We start from the raw sequence: 20,280 nt of genomic DNA on the forward strand, positions 1-20,280 counted from the left end.
TGGTCCTCTTTGAGAATGAGGGACAACAACCAACCACCTTGAGCAAGTGACCTGATATTTCTGGGCCAATTTCTGGGCCCTCCTCTGTCCAATAAGTTGGATTATATGACTCATAAAGAAGGTCTCTTTCAGCTATAAATCTGTGATCAGGTGATCTCTTAGGAACTTTGATGTGTCCCAAAAATCTGAACTCCCTCTTCCTCCTGGTAACCCTTCCATTTCTTAGTAGACAGCCTTCAAGAATTGTTGTGGGGGCAGCTAGGTGGCGCAGTAAATAGAGCATCAACTGGCCCTGGAGTCAGGAGGACCTGAGTTCAAATGCCGTGTCAGACACTTAACACAAAAAACTAGCTGTGTGACTTTGGGCAAGTCAACCCCAATTGCCCTCCAAAAAGGAAAAAAAAAAAAAAAGAATTGTTGTGACCAAAAATATCAAGTATAGTCAACCTTTTGTCTGATGAACCTTTACTTAGGCTGGGTCTTCACACTTAAACTATAGGCCCTTTATTGAATTTGGCTTTAAGTTTCAGGCTTGTTAGTACCTCATTCTGTTGGAATAGTTTTTGAAAGCACAGGGTCACCTTATCTGATTGATCTTAAAAAAATGCCTGTTTTAAACCCCTCAAGTGTGGAATTGAGGTGGTAAGAGTGAGGTCTGAACAAAGGAGCTATGCTTATGCATGTGTTGCCTCTGTCTGTGTGCTCTTAATAATCTTGCCCATAGATGGTGAGGAACTCTAGACACTGCTGTTTGCTGGGGGAAATTTTGCTGATTGCATCCAAATTGCCCAGCATTAGAGGCATTTTTCAGTGAGATTCATGGTCACTCAAAAGAGCTCAGCCTAACAGTTTGGAGAATATAAACCAAATGGATGAAAAATGCTTATTGTCCAGATAACATGCAGTTGGATGGCCTGTACATTAAGTCAGTCCATTAGCACATATATCCTATACCCTTATGGGGGCTGCTGAAGGACAATAACTTGAACCTGAGAGGAAAAGAGTAGGCTGAATTGCATCTGGGAAATTGTATAGTGCTTTTAAAGACTCTAAGATGCTATATAGTTTAAAAAAATTATTTTTAAAGACCCTTTTAGCATACACTAGAATATATGGTGGTCTAATCTTGACCAAAGAAATGTTTTGAGGGATATTACTGAGTCAGAGTATAACCAGAAAAGGTGTGAGCAATGTGGTGGGAGGCAGGGCGATCTCACATGCTTCACTGGTATAGCCAGATGGCACAGAGAAAGCAAGAAAAGGCCCATACCTTTTGCAGGTGGGGTGGAATCCCTGCGGTGAACCTATGACAGGACATAGAACAGAATAACAGAAGATGGGCCACAAGGGTGGATCAGTTGTGATCAGCACTGTTGGAGAGAATACCTAAATACCTCATATCTTGACCTATTGAAGGAGTGACCCTAGACAAGTCACTTGTTCTTCTCAGGCCTCGGTTTTGCCCTATTCTAATGAGGGGTAGCTGAGCTTGATAGGGGCCCTTTCCCATGTGACATGTGATCTTAGCACCCAATCTTACGACCCTTCACGGCAAAAGAAGGTCACAGTGGGGAGAGTTCTTCCACTCCGGTAGAGCCTTACCAACTGGTCTGGAAGTGGGGGAGACTGAATTTGCTAAGCCTGGGGGTTCAGGTCTGCCCTCGAGGCTCCGGCCGCTCGGGCGGCGGCAGCACCAACTCGACCTTAAGATACTGCCCCTAGAGGTGACCCCGCCTCTCCGTGTTCCCTGCCCTCCGGGCTCCTGACCTCTCCGTCAGCTTGCCCCCTCCCCTAGGTCCAATTTACCGGGAGCCGCCTGAGTCGGGAACTTCTTAGAGTTCCTAAAGCGCCTGGGGGTATCCGATCCCCAGCCTTCCCGTCCCGTTCCGTTCCGCCCCGGCGGGCCAGGGCCAGGGGCAGGGCTCGCTGGCGGCCCGCCCTTCGCCCGCCCCTCGGGCCGGCCAGCCGCCGTTGGCGCCGCCTCCCAGCCTGCCAAAAGCGGCGAGGCGCCGGAGGACGGCATCATTGGAGCCCGCGCTGCCGCACCGCGCCGCACACGCAGCCCCGCGCGCCAGGCGGCCCAAGGCGAGCTCAGCCGAGGCAGCGCGGAGCGCAGCGCAGCCGGGCGGCGGCGGCGGCGTCAGTAACAGCGGCGGCGGCAGCAACAGCGGCGGCAGCGGCTGCGCAGGGAGCTCTCGCGCCGTCCCCGGGGCACGCGGACTCGGCCGCTGAGGAGGCTGAGGCGCCCGCAGCCGCGCAGCGCCCCTCACCTGCGCAGCCCTCCCCTCTTCTCTGTCCCGGGCCAGCCACCGGCGACACGCCGCGCTCATCCGCCCCCCCAGGCCGCGGTGCCGGCGCCGGCGCCGCAGCCGCCAGGGCAGGCCCGCGAGGGAAACCGGCCCGAGAGGAGCGCGCCGCCGCCGCCGCCGCAGCCGCCGCCGCCCCCGCCATGGCGCACTCGCCGGTGGCCGTGCAAGTGCCCGGGATGCAGGTGAGGAGGCCCAGGCCGCCGGGGCGGCCCGCTGCGGCCCAGGGGATCGGGGGTGTCCGTGGGGCTCCCCGCGGGGAGGCTGGGCTGGGGGTGGGAGGACGGCATGAGCGAGGGGGTGTACGACGGCAGGGGATGGGCTGCAGTGGAATGGGGCCTCAGTTTCGGGCACCTGCGCCCGCCGTGGGGTGAAGGGAAGATCGGGGGCTGCGGGCAGGGGTGTGCGGCAGCCCCTCGGTGGGGGTTTGGGCCGTGGATCCCGGGGAGTCGGGCCGGGCCGGGCCAGGGGTGGCAGAGGAGACGCTGTACTAACTGGGCTCTTCCTGTGGGTAGAATGAGGTGACTCTCTCATTTTCCTTTCATTTTGGAGCTGCTGCTTCAACAGTGAAGTCTCATCCCCCTCGCCACCTGGAAATCCGTGCTCCAGCCCGATTCCGACGAGCTCTTCACCGTTCCTATCGCCGTCTCCACCCCTGTCCCCCACCCTCTCCCCTCACTGTCTCCTAAAGGAAAGCGAAGTTTGTGCCCGGGGTTGTAGAGGACGAGTGTGCGGGACGAATTTGTATTTCTACTTTATCATTCTTCATGAGTCCTCCCCTCCCCCCATTGACAAAAAAAAAAAACAACCCACAAACACCTTCGCTTTCTCATAAAAGCAAAGTTGTTAATCCTTTGGAAAGCAGTTGAAGAAGACAATTAAGACTTTTGGGACACTGCATTTCAGGCTAGTTAGTGATAGCTCTCCAAGTCTGAACTAGTTTCTCTAAGTAAGCATATACCTCTTCCCTAAACGCTCCTCGCCCCGTCCCCCCCCCCCCCCATTTCTTCCAGAACTCTTCAGAGGCCAAGAACTTGAAAGCCTCAGTCCCTCCTCTTATAACAATAATAAAACTTTTTAAAGTTCAGAAAAATGTGTTGGAATAGTAGGCAGCCCACATTTCCAGTAACATTTCTGACCATGGATTTTCAGCCACCTGTAAAGTTTTCTTTAAAGTTTTATTGAGGTTTGAACATCATTTTGTTTAGTCGTTAGTCCTTTTCATGCAAGTTCACAGAGATTTTTGAAGTCCTTCAAAAGGAAAAGTCATTTCTATTCTGTATATATCTAAGCTAGGTTTTAGCAGGGTTTCGTAATGACTAGGCCTTTTAGATAGATTCAGGGAGAGTTCAGTGCCTAGTCTCAAATTTTTACTTCTTATTTTTTAGAAAATAAGAACAGATTGAGCTTTCCTAAATTGAATCGTTTCACACCTTGTAAATTACTCAGTCATTTCTTTCAAAATAAAATGATTTATTTCTACTTTGGTTTATATAAAGCGAAGGCACCTTTGAACAATTCCCTTTTTATGCCAGTGATTGTTACCATTATTCATAAAGTTTGGGAATCTCAGAAGTTCACTAAGTGCTGAGGTGTTCTGGTGAAGACAATTTTCCACATGGCTTTAAACTTGTCCTATAAATTAGTTAGCCACTCATTTTCAGTGTTTGTCCTCTTAGCTGCTTTTCTAGTACAGAAGTGATTCAGATTAATATTTATTTTTTCTCAATTAAAAGTTGTGCCTTTCTATTTCTTCCCACAGTCTCATGATCTTACCTTAAATTGATTTTTACCCCCAAATTAGTACTAGGAACACAGAAAGGATCACTTATCTGCCTCTTTTTCCTTAATGAAATTTTAAGTTCTCCACTCTTTCCACCCCCACCCCCAACATAGTTCTTAAGCTCTTGCTTTCCACAGTTAAGTTTGTACATTGCCCTAAAAATAAATATCTGACTGCATGAGCATAGCTCTTAAGTCCAGGCTACTTTGAATATTCATTGTGTGATGTTGTACATGCAATATTCACATAGCAGGAAGGTTATTACTTTGTAAAATACCATTAGGGAGATGTAATGAAAGGTTTCAGACATATAGTACTAAAGAAACTTCAAAATTAATCATATGTTTTAGAAACTACATTTTTTTTAAAAGCAGATCAAGATAATTGCACTTACAACTTTCTCCTTTAACATTTTTTTAAACAGTTTAAAGGAAGTTAGGAACGAGAATCTTTCCTCAAAGTAAGTGCTTCTGGTTCACTTACTCCCTTGCCCAGGCTAGGTGTTGAAATCAAGCTACCTGTTCTATCTGTTAAGTCTGACCGACATTCCTGACTTTTCAGACAAAGGAATTTGTGTCAGTGGTTTAAAACAGAAGAAAAAGGGGGCAGCTAGGTGGCGAAGTGAATAGAGCACCGGCCCTGGAGTCAGGAGGACCTGAGTTCAAATCTGGCCTCAGACACAACACTTACTAGCCAGTGTGACCTTGGGCAAGTCACTTAACCCCAATTGCCTAGCCTTTCTCTCAAAAAACAACAACAACAACAAAAACAAACAGAAGGAAAAAAAAAACTTTGAAGAAGACACGGGAATTGTTCCAATTCTGACGCTTCAATTAGTAAACCTCTTAATACTTAGGTTGTTTGACAGTTTAAACTTTTCTTTTTCCAATGTCATATAGAAATTTTAATTTTGTTTGGTCTTAAAAGCATTTTTTCCTATGTTAAGAACCTAAAAGTACAGCATTACTTTTATTATTAAAACAATGTCTGCTTTTACTGCGGTATTGTTCGTTTAACCTGTACCTGCTAATCTTTACTTATAGATGCTTTCTGTAACACAACTTTCCTCAGGTTCTGGAGGCAACAAGGCATAATGGTTATGGTTCTGAGAATTAAGAAGACCTTGATTTGAAAACTGCATTGAGGTATTAGCTGTATGATCCTGGACAAGTTACTTAATCTCATTGAGTCTCAGTTTTCTCTTCTGTTAAATGGGAGTAACAATTAGGTAATTAGAGTACCTGCCATATGGGGTTGAAGTGAAGATCCAGTGAGGGAATGTATGTAAGTCTTCTTGCAAATCTTAAAACTCTATGTTAAATGGGTGCCATAGAAAGGGAGCCGAAACTATGGCCTCTGCTTTCAAGGAGCTCACATTCAAATGGAAGAGGCACATACAGTCGGTGGGACTGAGAAAAGTCTGCAGCAGGAGGCTTAGGTGATGAAGGAGAGCATTTCTGGCAAGAGAACAGTGCAAAGGTACAGAGATGGGAGATGGGAAGAGAAGTAGGCCAGTGTAACTCTGTGCTTCATAATATGTGTGGAGGGGAATAGTAGAAAAAGACTGGAACAGTAGCAAGGGGCCCATCTTGAAGATCTTTAAATGACAGAAAATTGAATATTTGATCCTGAAAATGATAGTGTAAACTGGAGTTTACACTTTGGGAAAATCATTATAGTAAGCAAACAATAAGACAGGGTAACAGGTTAGATATGTGGGCTGAGTGAGAAGTCAAGGATGACATCACCCCCACTTTACAAATGAGGAAACTGAGGCTGACCCAAGTGACTTGTCTAAGGTCACATAGCTAGTGTTTAAGGCATGATTTAAATTCGGGTCTTCCTGACTTCAGGTCCAATGCTCTGTCCCCTGAGCTGCCTACTTGCCCTTGGTAACTCTGGAGAGAGCAGTTTCAGTTGGAGGATGAAATTGGGAACTAGACTGCAGAGGGTTTAGAAGAGTATGAAGAAGAAAGGGTGTGGACCTTCCTGGTGTAGACAGCTTTCCTACCGTTATTCTCGGTCCTTTCTTAATGAGTCTCCTTGTAGGCTTCTCTACGAGCACGCCTTGGACATCTGTCCCTCTATGTTCTCCCTTAATGATCTCATTCTTAATGCTTTTTTTCTCTGTGCTGATGACTATCAAATGTATGTTATATGTGTATGTTTATATATATACATGTATACACATGTATATATACATACACACACATATACCTATTTATATAAGTATGTAAGTTTGATGACTAGTCCTTCACTCCATCCCTGCATTTGCAGCTGCCTGCTCTCTCTACATGGACGACCTCATTTCAACATGTCCCAAACTAAGCTCTTAATCTTCCCTCCTTTCCCTCTTCCCAGCTTCCCTGGTTAATCTTGTTAATGGCACCACAGTCATCCCATTCACTAGAACTGGAAACCTTCAGGTTATCTTTGCTACTTTCCTTTCCATATTGCTACCTCCAACGCCTACCTTAGGTGCCACCTCTTCCACAAAGCCTTCCCTGATCCCTTGAGCAGAAAGTAATCTCTCCTTCCACTCACTTTGCTACTACCTTAATGAAATCTCTCATTGCCTCTCTCCTGGATTATTGTAATAAACATTCTAAGTGTCCTCCTTGCCTCTACTCTCTCCCTTCTCTCATCTGTCCATCATCCTAATACTCCTGATGCACAGGTCTGGCATTTCCTTGCTCAAAAATCTTCAGTGGGGCCCCATGCTAATGGAAAAAAATGCAGATTTCTTAGGTTGGCAGTTAAAGACCTGTACAGTCAGGCTTGAACCTCCCTTTACAGCCGTATTCCACATTACAATCCCACCAAACTGGTATACTAACTATGCTCTGATGTTGTTTTCTTTTCTCCTATCTCTGTGCATTCGTGCAGGCAGGAGCTTCAGCCTCAGCTTCCTGGAACACAGTAAGCACTTAAGTGATTTTTTTTTTATTCATTCATTTCATTCATCCACATTTCTGCTTGTTGAACTCCTCCTTTTCCTTCTAAACCCAGTTCTGGCACTACCTCCACAAAGCCTTCCCTGAACATGCCCTTGAAAGTGATTGCTCCCCTCCCTGATTCTCTTAGAGCACTTGGGTCTCTCCTTTGTCCTTATCCCAATCTGTTTTGTCATGCACCATTGTTATTTGTAACTATGACCTCCCCCCACTCTCACCCCCCCCCATTCTGGTGTACTCTCTGGGAGGTAAGAGACTGATTTTTCATCTTTGATTAGTTAGTGCCTAGTATGGTGCTTTGCGCATAGTAGGGGGTTTATTAAATAGATGTAGATGTACTTAAGGCTGGTGGTGTTATTTTTCCCCTTAGCAGCTTTATTCATTTCAATGAAGATAAATATGTAGATCTTGTTTATTTTAAAAAATGAGCCTTTCCTAGAATGCAGAATTGCAATGTTGGATCCATTTCAAGCAGTAACTTTTCTTCCTTACTCTGTTTGATATAATATATTCAGTGGTAAGACGGGAAGCCTTTATACTCTTGGTTATTAGAGGTGGTACGGTTTTATACTGGTTATTTTGGGGTATGGGATCCAGTCTTGTTTAAGGATAATATTAGCTAGCATTTATATAACACTTTAAGATTTGCAAAGCATTTTACCTGTGTTAACTCCTGTGAGTCTCACAACAGCCCTGGGAGATGGGTGCTACTGTTATCACCATTTTACAGATGAGGGAACTGAAGCAGACATGCTGAGGGCACACAGCTAGGAAGTAGCTGAGGCAAAATTTGAACTCGGGCCCAGCACTTTGTCCACTGTGCCACCCAGCTGTCCTATTTCACATTCTTATAGCACTTTAAAATGTACAGTGCTTTATCATTTCATTTTACTTTTTTTTTCTTTTTGGAGGGGGGAAGGCAGGGCAGTTGGGGTTGTGACTTGCCCAAGGTCACACGGCTAGTTTTTGTGTTGTGTCTGAGGCTGGATTTGAACTCAGGTCCTCCTAATTCCAGGGCTGGTGCTCTATTCACTGCACTACCTAGCCGCCCCTTTATCATTTCATTTTACTTGATCTTCCCAACAACCTTGTGAGGTAGCAGCTGTATGTCGCCCAGACTCCCCAACCCTTTGTCATCCCTGACTCCTCCCTCACTCTCACCCCACATACCTAATCTGTTTCCAAGTCTTATTGTTCCTGTCTTCATGACATCTTTGCTTTATGTCCCCTTCTTTGACCTCACGCAGTGTCCACTCTAACTTAGGTTCTCATGTCCCCTCACCTAGACTAGTAGTGAATCTTCCTGTCTCAAGTCTCTCCCCACTCCAATCCTTCCTCCACTCGAAGTACCTTTCCACCCATGCCACGTCTCTACTTAGTAAATTCCAGAGGATTCCTATCCCCTCCAGGATCAGATATTCCATTCTGTTTGACACTTACAACCCTTCCAAAGCTGGCTCTCCTTCCTGCCTTTCTAGCCTCCCCCAACTCAGCTTAGCTATGTATAGTTCTTTGCACAGTCCTTGACACATAGTGTTTAATAAATGTTTATTCCCCGACATGTGTATACACATACATCTTGTACACCCCCAGATATTGATGGGCAGCTTTAACCATTAGAATGTGAGCTCCTTGATTTCAGGGACCACGTTTCTTGCTGCTTTAGTATCCTCAGTTCTCAGCATTGTGCATACCACATAATAAGCTCTTAATAAATACTTGTTGATTGACTAACTGAGGTGTCTTGTCTCACCAACTAGAGTCCTCAAAGACACAAACTCTGTTGCTCTTTCATTTTTGCTATGTTCAGCTCTTATCTCAAGTATCTGCAGTTTCATCAATATGATAATACCTTCCATGGATGTATTGCACCTCTCTCGCTTAACCTTTTTTGTCTCCTACACCCTTCTGACAATCTGGTGAACCCTATTGACCCTTCCTGAGAATAATGGTGTTGCCTACATTCATAATTGAAAGAAATGCAAAATTTCGGTTGAAGCAGGAGTTTTTAAATTGAACTTGTCTTTAAAAATATTTTGCTAAGTATATTTCAATATAAGTACTTTCCTGTATAATCCTGTGTATTTTATGTCATGCATTTGAAAAGGCTTGACTAGACCACCACAGGGTTCCACAGCACAAAAAGGTTATTAGTAAGCAGTAACCTGAGCTGGAAGTTAATGAACATAAAAATGTAATTTCCCCCATCAGTGTTCATGGATGCCCCCCCCAAAATGAATGAGAGGTCTTCTAGAATTTGTGGTTGGAAAATTGGCCACCCTAGAGCCAACCAGATGAAGAGCCTCTCTGGGTTTAGCTAACCTAGTCATTGGACAAGTAATATTTATTTGGTAGGTGGACCAGACTTAGATGGACTTTTCCTGAATTCTTGTTCATCAGTACGAGTGATTTAGAGTACCAGATAAGAGATTTCTTCTGGATATTAGTAATTCGTATATACTCAAAAAGATAGCCTAGAAATAAGTCCGTTGTCTGTATACTGAAACTCATTCACTTGAATTCCCTTGAACTTTCTTCTTTCTCCATTAAGCAGAGAGACCAACCCTAGATAAAATTGGGAAGTAACCTAGCTTTTCTGTGCCTCCATACGTAGTACCCTAAGTGCTATATGAAGGTAAGTTGTTGGTTAGCTTTCTTTTCATTATGACATTAGTACCTGTGATTTTTTTTTTCAGGATTCCTTTTTGCTCTCTTCCCCCTTTTCCTCCTACCCTTCCTTGTTATCAGAACTTACCAGTTAAGAGAGCTCATTTCTTAACACAGCTGTTAAATTGGAATGGCTCTGACAAACTACTTACCACTTAATAGTTAAAATAGCTATTCCCTTCAGGTTGTTGCATTTTTGAAAAGTTAATCAGTCTCTACTGGTTATTTATTTTTTTAGGATCATTGAAAGATGATGGGATTCTTATTTCTTTTTTTCCCCTCTTTTGGAGTGGGGAAAGCAGGGCACTTGGGGTTAAGTGACTTGCTCAAGGTCACATGGCTAGTAAGTGTTAAGTGTCTGATGCTAGATTTGAACTCAGGTCCTCCTGACTCCAGGGTTGGTGCTCTATTCACTGTGCCACCTAGCTGCCTCCTTTTTTCTTTTTAGAAGGGGTAGTTCAGGTTACTGTGGACTTCATTTCTTCACAGCCCCATCAAGTCATATCCCATGGTGAATCCTGCATCTTTTCTTTGGAGTTCATCTGTGCCCTATTGGGGTAGAGATAGGATGCTCCTCCCAGTTACCTTTGGGCCTCGAGCACACTGGTTACTTTGCCTGCCTGAAGTAGTCTCTCATCTTAGTAGAGAGTGAGGAGTTGAGGACTTGAATGTGTTTAAAAGGGGTGTAAGAGACTTCACTGTATAGTGGATTGTTCGATAGAATGATTAATGTTTATGAAAGAATCAGAATAACAGTAAGTAAGTACAACTTGAGTCATGATATCACAATTAGAATGAAGGTATGCTCTGTCTCTCTAGAACCTTAAAGAAGGGTAGAGGACAGATGTACGTAAACTATAGTGCAGGTTCCCCATCCCTGGTATAGTGTTTTAATGTTCTTCATTTTTTAAAAATCCAGCTATAATATATGATTCTGTAGAAGAGTAGAAGGAATCCTTTTAGTATTTGTTTCTACTGATGAGCACAAGTTGTTACATATATTCATTGTCCTTATTACTGAGCTACGGTGGCTGGTTTTGTTTTCCTTTTCCACTGAAGATGAGGGAAACAGTCAAATCTAATCAATTTAAAATGCCTAGAACTAGAAAAACAGACTTCAAATCAACTGGAGTTGGATTACTCAATATGTTTATTAACGAACAATATCTAGCTGAGGCATCAGTTGCTTTGAATAACAAGCAACCTCCCAGTATCAACTTAAATCAGGCTTTACTGTGTTTGAAATTCATACTTGATTAGATTTGTTAGGACATTTCTAGACTAAGGTGTAGTATATTGCTCTGCCATGTTTTAGTGCCTGGTATCAGTCTTAGGAGTGAATTTTTGGCTGTTGGAAAAAATACTTTAAAAATATCTAGAAACATCCAAAAATTTCTGAAGACATTTTTGAGTTAAAATGGCTGTTGCCATTTTATTTTCCCATCATTTTCTTTTAAATAATTGGCATTTCGATATATCCTTTGACTCCAAGAGAGCAATGTTATCTTAAGCCAGGACTTTACTTGGTGGCTGTTTGGTTTAAATAAAAGTATTGTAGGAATGGAGTAGCTGGGATGTAAAATCAGGTTGGTGCAGAAGTTGGTAATGTGAGCAACAAGAACAAAAGGCTGGAGATCAGTTAGAAATTATTTAAGCCATAGGTTGGCAGGTTCAAGTGAGTCCATCCTGGAGTCAAGAAGACCTCAGTGAAAATTTGGTCTCAGACACTTACTAGTAGTGTGACCCTGGGCCGGTCCTTTAACTTCTGTTCACTTCAGTTTCCTCATCTGTAAAGTGGGAATAATAACCTTCCTGGGTCGTTGTGAAACTTAAATAATTTTGTGTATACATAGTAAGTGTTATATAAATGTTAAATGTTATTATTGTTATTTATAAGGACCTAATTTTTCTGTAAGCCTTTTACCTCATTATCATTGCAGCCCACTGGAACTGGGAAGGTCTTAAGACTACGGAACCATTTCCTCTTACCTGCCTTTCCTTTTATCAAAGTAAACTAATCAACAAATCATACATTCATACTTTGATGGCAGAAAGTTTACCTTTTTCTCTTAGGTGAATAGTGTTATGCCTTGCTGTCCTACAAAAGGAAGCAGATTTCAAATGTGTACTTATGTTCCCCTAACCTCTTGGTACACGGTATCCAAGGGTCTTCTGTGTATGGGGAAGAATGATTAGCTACATACATGCACATGTAAAATTGTTTATTCAAATTTCTGATTGTATATAGAAATCCATGAAATATGGGGGATTACTTAAGACAGTCTCAGAAAAATCATTTTAAATACCTATTGGATACAGTGATAATAACTAGTTTTTCATGCCTTTTTAATAGTTACATAATATTTTTGATACTTCATTAGCTATATTATTGGACTGTTACTCAAATCAATTGAATATAGCGGATTGAACATCAGAAATAATTATTTGTTGAATTTGAATTGAATATTATATAAATTGTTTTTAGCAAGTTTTCCAATTTTTGCTTAATTTTGCCTTGGCAGCTTTTATATTGTACAGTTGCCCTGAAGATAGTACTTCTGATAATTTTAAGTTAGTTTAAAAGTTAGCCAAATGAAAAGCTGCTGTGCAGCATAGCTTTGGTGTATGACCTTTGGGTTCCAAAAATGCCTCATCATTCTTTTGGTGTAGGCACTTTGGAATACAGATTCTAGGGTGGTGGGGAACAGGGAATAAAATGGAGCGTTGAGTTTGGCTTTTAGAGACAAAAAGAGCCTTGTACCTGGAGCGCTTCTGTTTGTAACTGCTTATGCCTCCATGAAAAATTGTAACTGTGCCTGAAAGAGCCTTTCTTCACCCTAGCTATCCCAAGCTGGCCCTCTGGCACAGAAAATGACAAACTGGGATTTGGCTAGTTATTAAATGAATTCATATGAAGGTTTTTGTAGAGGTGTTACTTTAAAAAAACCCCCACCATGATTCTTGGTAATAGAATGAAACTTAATCTAATCCATACTGCACTTCTCTGTGACTCATCCCTCTGCAAAGGTTCAGACATAATGATCTTTTGATGCTACTGAGGAAACCTTGCTTAAGCAAGGAAGAGCCAGTTTCTTAAAAACAGAGGATTACCAAGTTCCTTAATTTATTCTGCTAAAATATTTTTTAAAATAAATTAAATATTGTATAAGGTTTATAAAGGGTGTTTGGGGTTGGAGGAAAGCTAGTGAGAGATGGGAAAAGAGGTGACATCATAGGGGTGGTGACTTCAGCTGCTTTTCTACTTAAGATGTGTTGTTTTGGCTAAGTCTGTCCCAGGCCAATAAATTGTTTCTAGACCTTTAAGGCTATTTTGTGTGGCCTTCTTTCTCTGTAGTTGAAGTGAATTAGCCAGTGAAAATTTCAGAATGTTATTGAATTCTGTTAGGCCAATATGGGTGGTTAGTTATAGGAGGGGGGTAGGGAAGAAGGGAAGACAGAAGGTTCACGAGAAGGACCCTAATTCACTCCCAAGTGTCCTGGATTAATATTAATATCATTGTTATTTTCCCAGTATGGGCCTTGCTTGACCTTAGAGGTTTCCCTCAGGGAATGACTAACACAGCACTTGAGCTCATTTGAAGGTCTACTTAATATCTCATAGTTCCTTTAAGAAATTTGCCTAGTAACTTTTTAACACCATTTGGTTAATGCTTTGGAGGTGAAGGGATGGTGGTAATTTAATTACTTTTTTTTAAAAAAAGAAAAACCTAAGCAATTCTAAGTGTTAAAAATGATTTTCTGTTGTTGCCTTTTAATAACCAATTATAACTAAATGTATTGTTTTTGGTGTGCAGTATAATTTCTTTTGCTTACTGTTTTAAACTGATGCATTGTGTGAGTTGGATACAAGAAACCTGTAGGTATTTTACCTGAATTCCCATCTTCTCAATTATATGATGACAGTGTACAGAACAATGGACCTGATGTGAAGTGATATACTGGTCGGTGGTACTAATTAAAATATGTGTCCTTACCCTTCTTGCCTGTGATTATAGTTTATTCATTGTAAAATAATAACATCTTTATAAAATGTGATTGGGTTAGCCTTCAGAAGGTTTTAACTTTCTCTCTCAGTATTGTTATATTACATACCTTTTCAAAATAACTTAATATTTGTGCCACTACACTAAGCAAAAAAAAGGCAAAACAGAAAACCAAGCCACCATCCCTCAACAAATACATGTATATGCAATGTGGAATGGAATTCTTCAGGTTGGTAAATTTGGGTGAATGCACAAACGTCATTTTTACCAAGTACTGTACAGCCACCCCCACCCCTACACCCCCACTTCATTTCCAAGTTCATTTGAGTTGCATCTGCTTAGCTGCTTGCTCCCACACTGAGAGTAGAAATTGTTAATTTCAAGTGTAATTGATTTGCTGCTGAGAGGTGGCTAAGTTAAAACATCTGGCACATGGTGTACAGAAAGAGGCCTCTTGAAAATTTGGATTTATGTCCTCTATAGTCAATATAATGTGGTCTTTCTTGGGATGAAGGTGGCCCTTGTTGAGTTGTTTTTCCACTAGCCTGGTGATGGGTTTTCATTGCGCTTATTCTCCCATTTCCTTCTCTGGCCATCAGTACCTGGGGGGAGGGGGTCAGGGGTATACAATGTGACTATAGAACAGTTTTTCTCTATGCTCAGCAGACTCATGATCAGTTCTCAGATGGATTATACTTTGGTCTCAGCACAATACTTAACCAAATGAGCCAAAGCCTCTAGGCTCAAAGAGGTAGATATTAATCTGTTTTCACCATTCTTATTGAAATTAAGTTTTCTGTAGCTGGTAGCAATGGTAAGTAATGATATAAACTTGTCTTTTTTCTTAACTTCTTCAGAAAAATTACTTAGGATCTGGAAGGGGGGTTTCTAGCTGTTCAAACAAGAAAGTAAAGAAGTAAATGTCAAAGAAGGAGGGAAGATCATAATAGCATTACTTTTTTTTATCAGCATTTTAGAGGAAAGGGTATTTCTATTAGGGAAGGAAAGTGAATAGGCAGTGTTAAGTGTCAGATGTAATCACATTTGCCTCTTCATTGTAACAAATGAGTGTCTTCACCCCCACAATTAGCATCTTGGGCACTTTGTCAGCAATAAGAATAATAGTATTAATCAAGGCTTTAAAATTATTAGATTACAGCATATGGAATAATTAGGTTCTAGATGATTTAGGCTCTTTGGTGATTTAAGAGGGTCATAAAGATAGAGGAATAACCTTCTCCCCCTCTCTCTGCAACAAATAAATAAATAAAAGGGTAGAAAAACATGCCACAGTGCTGCAGTATTTGGAATTTGTTGACTATATCTTTCTTTCCCCATCATCATTTAGTTATAAAGTCCTGTCTATTTTTTTTGCTCCTACAGAATGTCTTACAGGCATCACTTCTGCCACCCACCCCTAGTCCTAGCCCTCACGATCTCACATCTGCCTCCCAATAAGTAGATCTCCTTGGCTAGGTTCTTCCCCCTACAATTCATCCTGTACCTTACTGTCAAATTAATTCTCCTTTAAATATTGATATTTATCTTATCAGTCTCCTCAAAAGCCTTCACTGACTCCCTATTTCCTACAATTTCAAAACCCATTTTCTCTGCCTGACTTTCAGTGCTGAAAATTTAAGTTATTAAGAGAGAAAGCGGCAAGGGCTTAGGATGGGCTCAGGCTTCATGGAGAAGGTGGGACTTATGGTGAGCCTCCAAGGAGGAATTAGTGGGGAAGGTGATAGAGGTGAGGGCAGTTAAATTACCAAACTTGCCAGGGGTAAGGAGACCTTTTCAGATTGTTACATGGATGATTCTTTGGGTGTGTTTTTGTAGGTAAGTAAGTTTCTTCTTAGGTGTTCATTCTAGGGCTGGTGGGGGCTGTAAAGTGATAGGGTATGGACCAGCTCAGATTTTAGATCTCATATCTTATAGTGTAGCAAACTGCCCAAAGTATTTTAATCACTTTGTAAATGAATGACAACTTAGTTTCAGTGCCAGTAATTCACAATGGTAATGAATTCACTTTATAGTTTGTTTCTGGCGTAAGCTGACTGGGCTTCTTTGGGTTTATACCTTCAGCCACCATAGGCAGGTATACTAGCAGCCAGAAATCATTCATTTTTTATTATTAAAATGAACACTTCATAAAATATTTTTCCAAGTCTATAATCGTGCATTTGCATGAAACCTCTTAAATACATCTAACATTTTGGGGAAGAAAAACTTCTTGTCCTGGTTTCTTTTATTATGGTCTAGATCAGTGATTTCATCCACATAGGGAGCTCCCAGTGTGGAAACTCCTTCCACTGATGCAGATTGGTAAAGTGACAGGCATGCCTGTGGTCTCCCAACTATTTTGCGTTTGAGTCAAGACTTGAACCCAGATCTTTCTGATTCCTAGACTGACCTTTCTTTTACTATGTCCTCTTGCTTCCAGATTTTATTAAGAATATTTTAATAATGTACAGTATTAAAGTTCTATATGCAAATAGCTCAATACTTGTACATACATTGCTAAATATGCAAGTATAAGTACTGTTAAAATTAAGGTATGTAATTACCTTGTGTAATTACCATCTGTAGAGTACCTTTGCTTCCTCAGTATAAATTGAGGGGGAAATTAGATGGGTACTTATGAATACTTCCATTATATAGGAGTCTTCCTTCAGACAGAATTCGTTATGTTGCTGTAGACATCAACAATGCAGGCTTTCTGAGGGGGATGTGGAAATAGCTTTGTTAGGATTAAAATGGTATTTGCTTTTTTTAAGGTTCAGACTATTAGTTAAAAGCTATTATTTATGCCTGACATATTAGCAATCCATATTTTTGATTATTTGAATATCTTATTTGTCATTTTTGGTGCTTTCGTGAAGTGAGGAGATTTCAGCTTTGTAGCTTCATGCCACAGTATAGGACAAAGTGAATCTCCTGCTTGAATCTGAATAGGGAAAGGCTGTCCTACTAAAAACTAGTGGGATTCAGAGTATTAAGAGTGAAGGGTATTACATAGGAAATATTGGTCTGGAGGGAGGAGGGCCTGGTACACTAGAAGGTACACAAATGCAGCCTTGAAACTCCCCTGGAAAGTGGAAATAAAAAAAACATTTTAGGTCTGTTGCTTAGCAAGGAAATATGATATTCATGGAGCAGAGAGAGAAAATGAGAAAAGGACCAGAGCACTTAGGGAAGAAGAAAAATTGGTTATTATGGATCTAGAGTGACATTTGAAAGCTAAAATTCAAGAATTCTGCTGCCTAATTAATACAGTCATTTTAGGCCTGAGACCTAATATATATGATTGATTATACATTCAAATCTCAGTTGTCCCTTTGGTTAATCTTGCTTTCAATTTCATTGTGACCTTGGGCCTCCTGGTTTGTTTTTTAAAGCTTTATAAGGATTGGGAAGTTTACAGTTCTATTAAGTTGGGTCTTCACTCAATGCATTGAGGGGAGCAAAGTTTTAAAAGATAAATTTGATGTCATGGAGTTAGAATTCTCAATATGACAGTCGTAGTTTATGTTTTGTCTTAAAGGCTCTGTTATTAACATCAAAATGAATTTTCAGTAACACCAAACTCACTGGCATTCCTTTCATTAATTTATTCAATAAATTACTTTACTTGGGCAGTTGTTGTATATAAGGCATCCCTGCTAAAAACAGCCACCCCCCCCCCAAGAAAAACCCTTTTCTTTCGATAAAAAGGTAGAACCATCTAGATTTAAAAGTGAAAATGGATAAACATTGTCAGAATTTGTTAGTGCCCAGATTTTGAAAATTCCTTTTCTCTTCAATTTTGAAAGAATAACTAATAATACTTTGCCCTCAGTTTTTTTTTTCCAAATTTTGGCAGATTTATTCCCAACCCATTGTAAGTTAGTCTAAATATGGTGTTATGGTCATATCTAAAATACAAATACTTGCCCTATGATACTGAAGATGACAAAAACAAAGGTGCCAGTTGTCCATTAAAAATAATTGTTACAGGAATTTTTACAAGTACTGCTTATTGAATAACTTCAGAAATTAAGTTTTAAAGGGAAGTTATTCTGTTACTCTCCTCTCCTTCCCCCACCCCACCCCAAATACACTCCTAAAGACTATTTCCCACTTCACAGAACGTTGTGTTCAAATCTTGATATCTAAGGCCTGAGACATTATAGATAAGATATAGTAATGTGACTTTGGTATTTCTTCTGTCAGATTCTAATACTATTAAGTCCATTCACCTATATTATAGTATATACTAGTGATATATGATAGTATATATCACATACTATATTATAGTAAGGGATCCTAGATTCATATCCTGCTTCTGGCATGTCACTTGACTTCTCTGGGCTTCAGTTTCCTTATCTCTGAAATGACTCCTTGGTCTCTAAGATCCCTTTCAGCTCTGACCTACGATTCTATAAAGATAGTCATCTGTGATCATTGTCACGTCCAGAATGACCAGAGATGGGATTTGGGGTGAGGGCAGCACGTACTGAACTGCTCATATGCTGTGTTGCGCTTTGAAGAACGTATTTTGGATTTCAGCCTGTGTGCAGATGACTCTTCTGGTAGTACTCTGTGGCCTTAATCAGCTTCAGTGAGAGAAGACTGCACTCCAGTGCAGTGTATCCTACATCCTCAACTACCTTCTCAGAGGGTAGAGATTTAATGTGGCTCATGTTCTTAGCATCTGAGCAGCATTGAATTGGTCATGTGACCAGTTTCCTCCTCACCTTTGATTGATGTTCTAATAAAAGTAGCTTGGTACAGAGGAAAGAGTTTGAGTCTTAGATTCGAGGAGCTGGGTTAAAATCCTGGCTCTCAGCATTGTGACCTTAGGAATGCTCAGTTTGTCTACACTTCGCTTTTCTCAGCTTGTAACATGAGGGGTCAGACTACATGACAGATAGCTCCCAGCCTTTACGTTTCTGATCTCTGTTGGTGATAGAAAGGAAGGTGGACTGCATCGAAACTTCACTTGGTTTCCAAATTTCTTAATCTTTGCCTTCCAAACACTTTCTGGATGAGCCCAGCTAAGCCACCTTTACCTGACCCTTCTGCTTTTCCCTGATCTTGACCAATTTCTGAAAAACCTCAGCTTATGTTTCCTATAGAAAAGTCACAAACTTAGAGCCAGATAAACTAGGCAGTGCTTTGACATCTCTCATGTATTTCAAGTGATGGGCCTGTTATTGAGCAGAAGGTGATTAATTTTTTTTAAATTAAGGATTTTAGGAAATGTAAGATCAAATAATGAGTCACTTCCTTTCATATGAGAGGTCTGTCCAAGGTTGACTTACCTAATTGCAAGATATGCTGAGTTTCCTACTTTTAATTTAGGGAGCTGGTTTTGAGGGGGATTCAACTTCTTAAAATGCTCACTATTGCAACCTTCTGTAAGATGGGGGAAAAATAATGGGTCCAAATTCCAGGTATGAAGAGAGGAGGTATAAGTATATATAGTATATAGTACAAGGTATATATAGTGGTTGTAGAATCAGCCAAAGCTGGGTTTGAGTCCCATCTCTTCACACTCACTTATTGGCTGGGTGAGCCCAGGCAAGTCACTTAACTTTTCAGTGTCCTAGGCAGTTGTCTAAGACTGCTGCACTGCAGAGTGCCTGCCTGCATTCGTTGGTAGAGGGAATTTCCTTATCTAGGAGGTCCCTACACTAAGGAGCCCAAAGACTGGGGTAGGTTGAGGAGAACAGTCACAGATACTATTTAGAACCATATGGAAATAAAACATGCAGAAGTGTGCTAGACACCGGGTGTGGTTGGGGGACTAGAAGATATATCCTTTAGATAAGATCTAGGGTCTGCTCTCCTGGAGCTTACTTCTAGTGTGGAAAGGGCAGCATAAGTGATAACACAGGTAACTGGAAGACACAAATTCATGCCAGGGGCACAAAACAAAGTGCTGTGAACCCAGGAAGAGGTCATTACTAAATGGAAGGGAGGTCTGGGAAGCCTTGGTGGAGGAGGTGGCATTTTCCGTGGCCTTTAAATGTTGGGTAGGAATTTGGCAAGCAGAGCAGGCAAGGAGGGAAGAGAGGGCATTCTAGGCCTAGAGGACAGGGTGAGCAAAGGCCAGAGGCAGGAACGCTAAGGGTGTGTTCAGGGGATAGAGAGTAAGGAGTTCCGTTTACCTAGAGCATAGACTGTTATAGAGGGGAAGTGGTATGAGATAAGGCACATTGGCACCAGATGATGGGCTGTCTTAAATGGCAGGCAAAGGAATTTGAACGTTATCTGGGATTCATGAGGGAGCTACTCAGTATTTTTTAAAAGTGATATGACAGGATCTGTGAACAAGAGCCATTTGACTGACCAGGTGGGAAGGGATGGAGGTGGTGGTCCAGGTGGGTATTGCTGAGGGGCAACAGTGGCAAGAGAGGTACTGAAAAGGCGGGCTAGAGAGAGGGCCTCGCAACTGCTGAGCTCTTCCTCTTGTGGCACATATCCCAAGATAACTGGATTTCCAGCATGAGAGACTAACAGAGAAGTAGTAAAGGTCCCAGCCAGTTTGGGAGGAAAGGTGCCAGTGAGCTCAGATGGGATGGCCT

At 41.5% G+C, this 20,280-nt stretch overlaps 1 protein-coding gene across 3 annotated transcripts in view; it reads left to right on the top strand.

Moving 5' to 3' along the window:
• Positions 1 to 2,028: 2,028 nt before the first annotated feature.
• STK26 (serine/threonine kinase 26) overlaps positions 2,029 to 20,280 on the top strand; it is a 63,526-nt gene continuing 45,274 nt past the window's right edge. Inside the window, exons 1-2 of one of the 3 annotated variants that reach the window (XM_069074079.1) lie at positions 2,029 to 2,297; positions 2,469 to 2,491. In XM_069074079.1, coding sequence (XP_068930180.1) covers positions 2,486 to 2,491 — 6 coding nt within the window. In that variant the 5' untranslated portion in view covers positions 2,029 to 2,297; positions 2,469 to 2,485. Of the gene's footprint in view, positions 2,298 to 2,381; positions 2,492 to 20,280 lie in introns of those variants that run through there. The other 2 variants (XM_069074078.1, XM_069074077.1) reach the window with 2 other exon arrangements.

This window comes from Petaurus breviceps, unplaced genomic scaffold, assembly GCF_028583685.1.
Source record: "Petaurus breviceps papuanus isolate PSGF00001 unplaced genomic scaffold, PetGlider_PUasm1.0 90881, whole genome shotgun sequence".
In the NCBI taxonomy this organism is placed as follows: domain Eukaryota; kingdom Metazoa; phylum Chordata; class Mammalia; order Diprotodontia; family Petauridae; genus Petaurus; species Petaurus breviceps.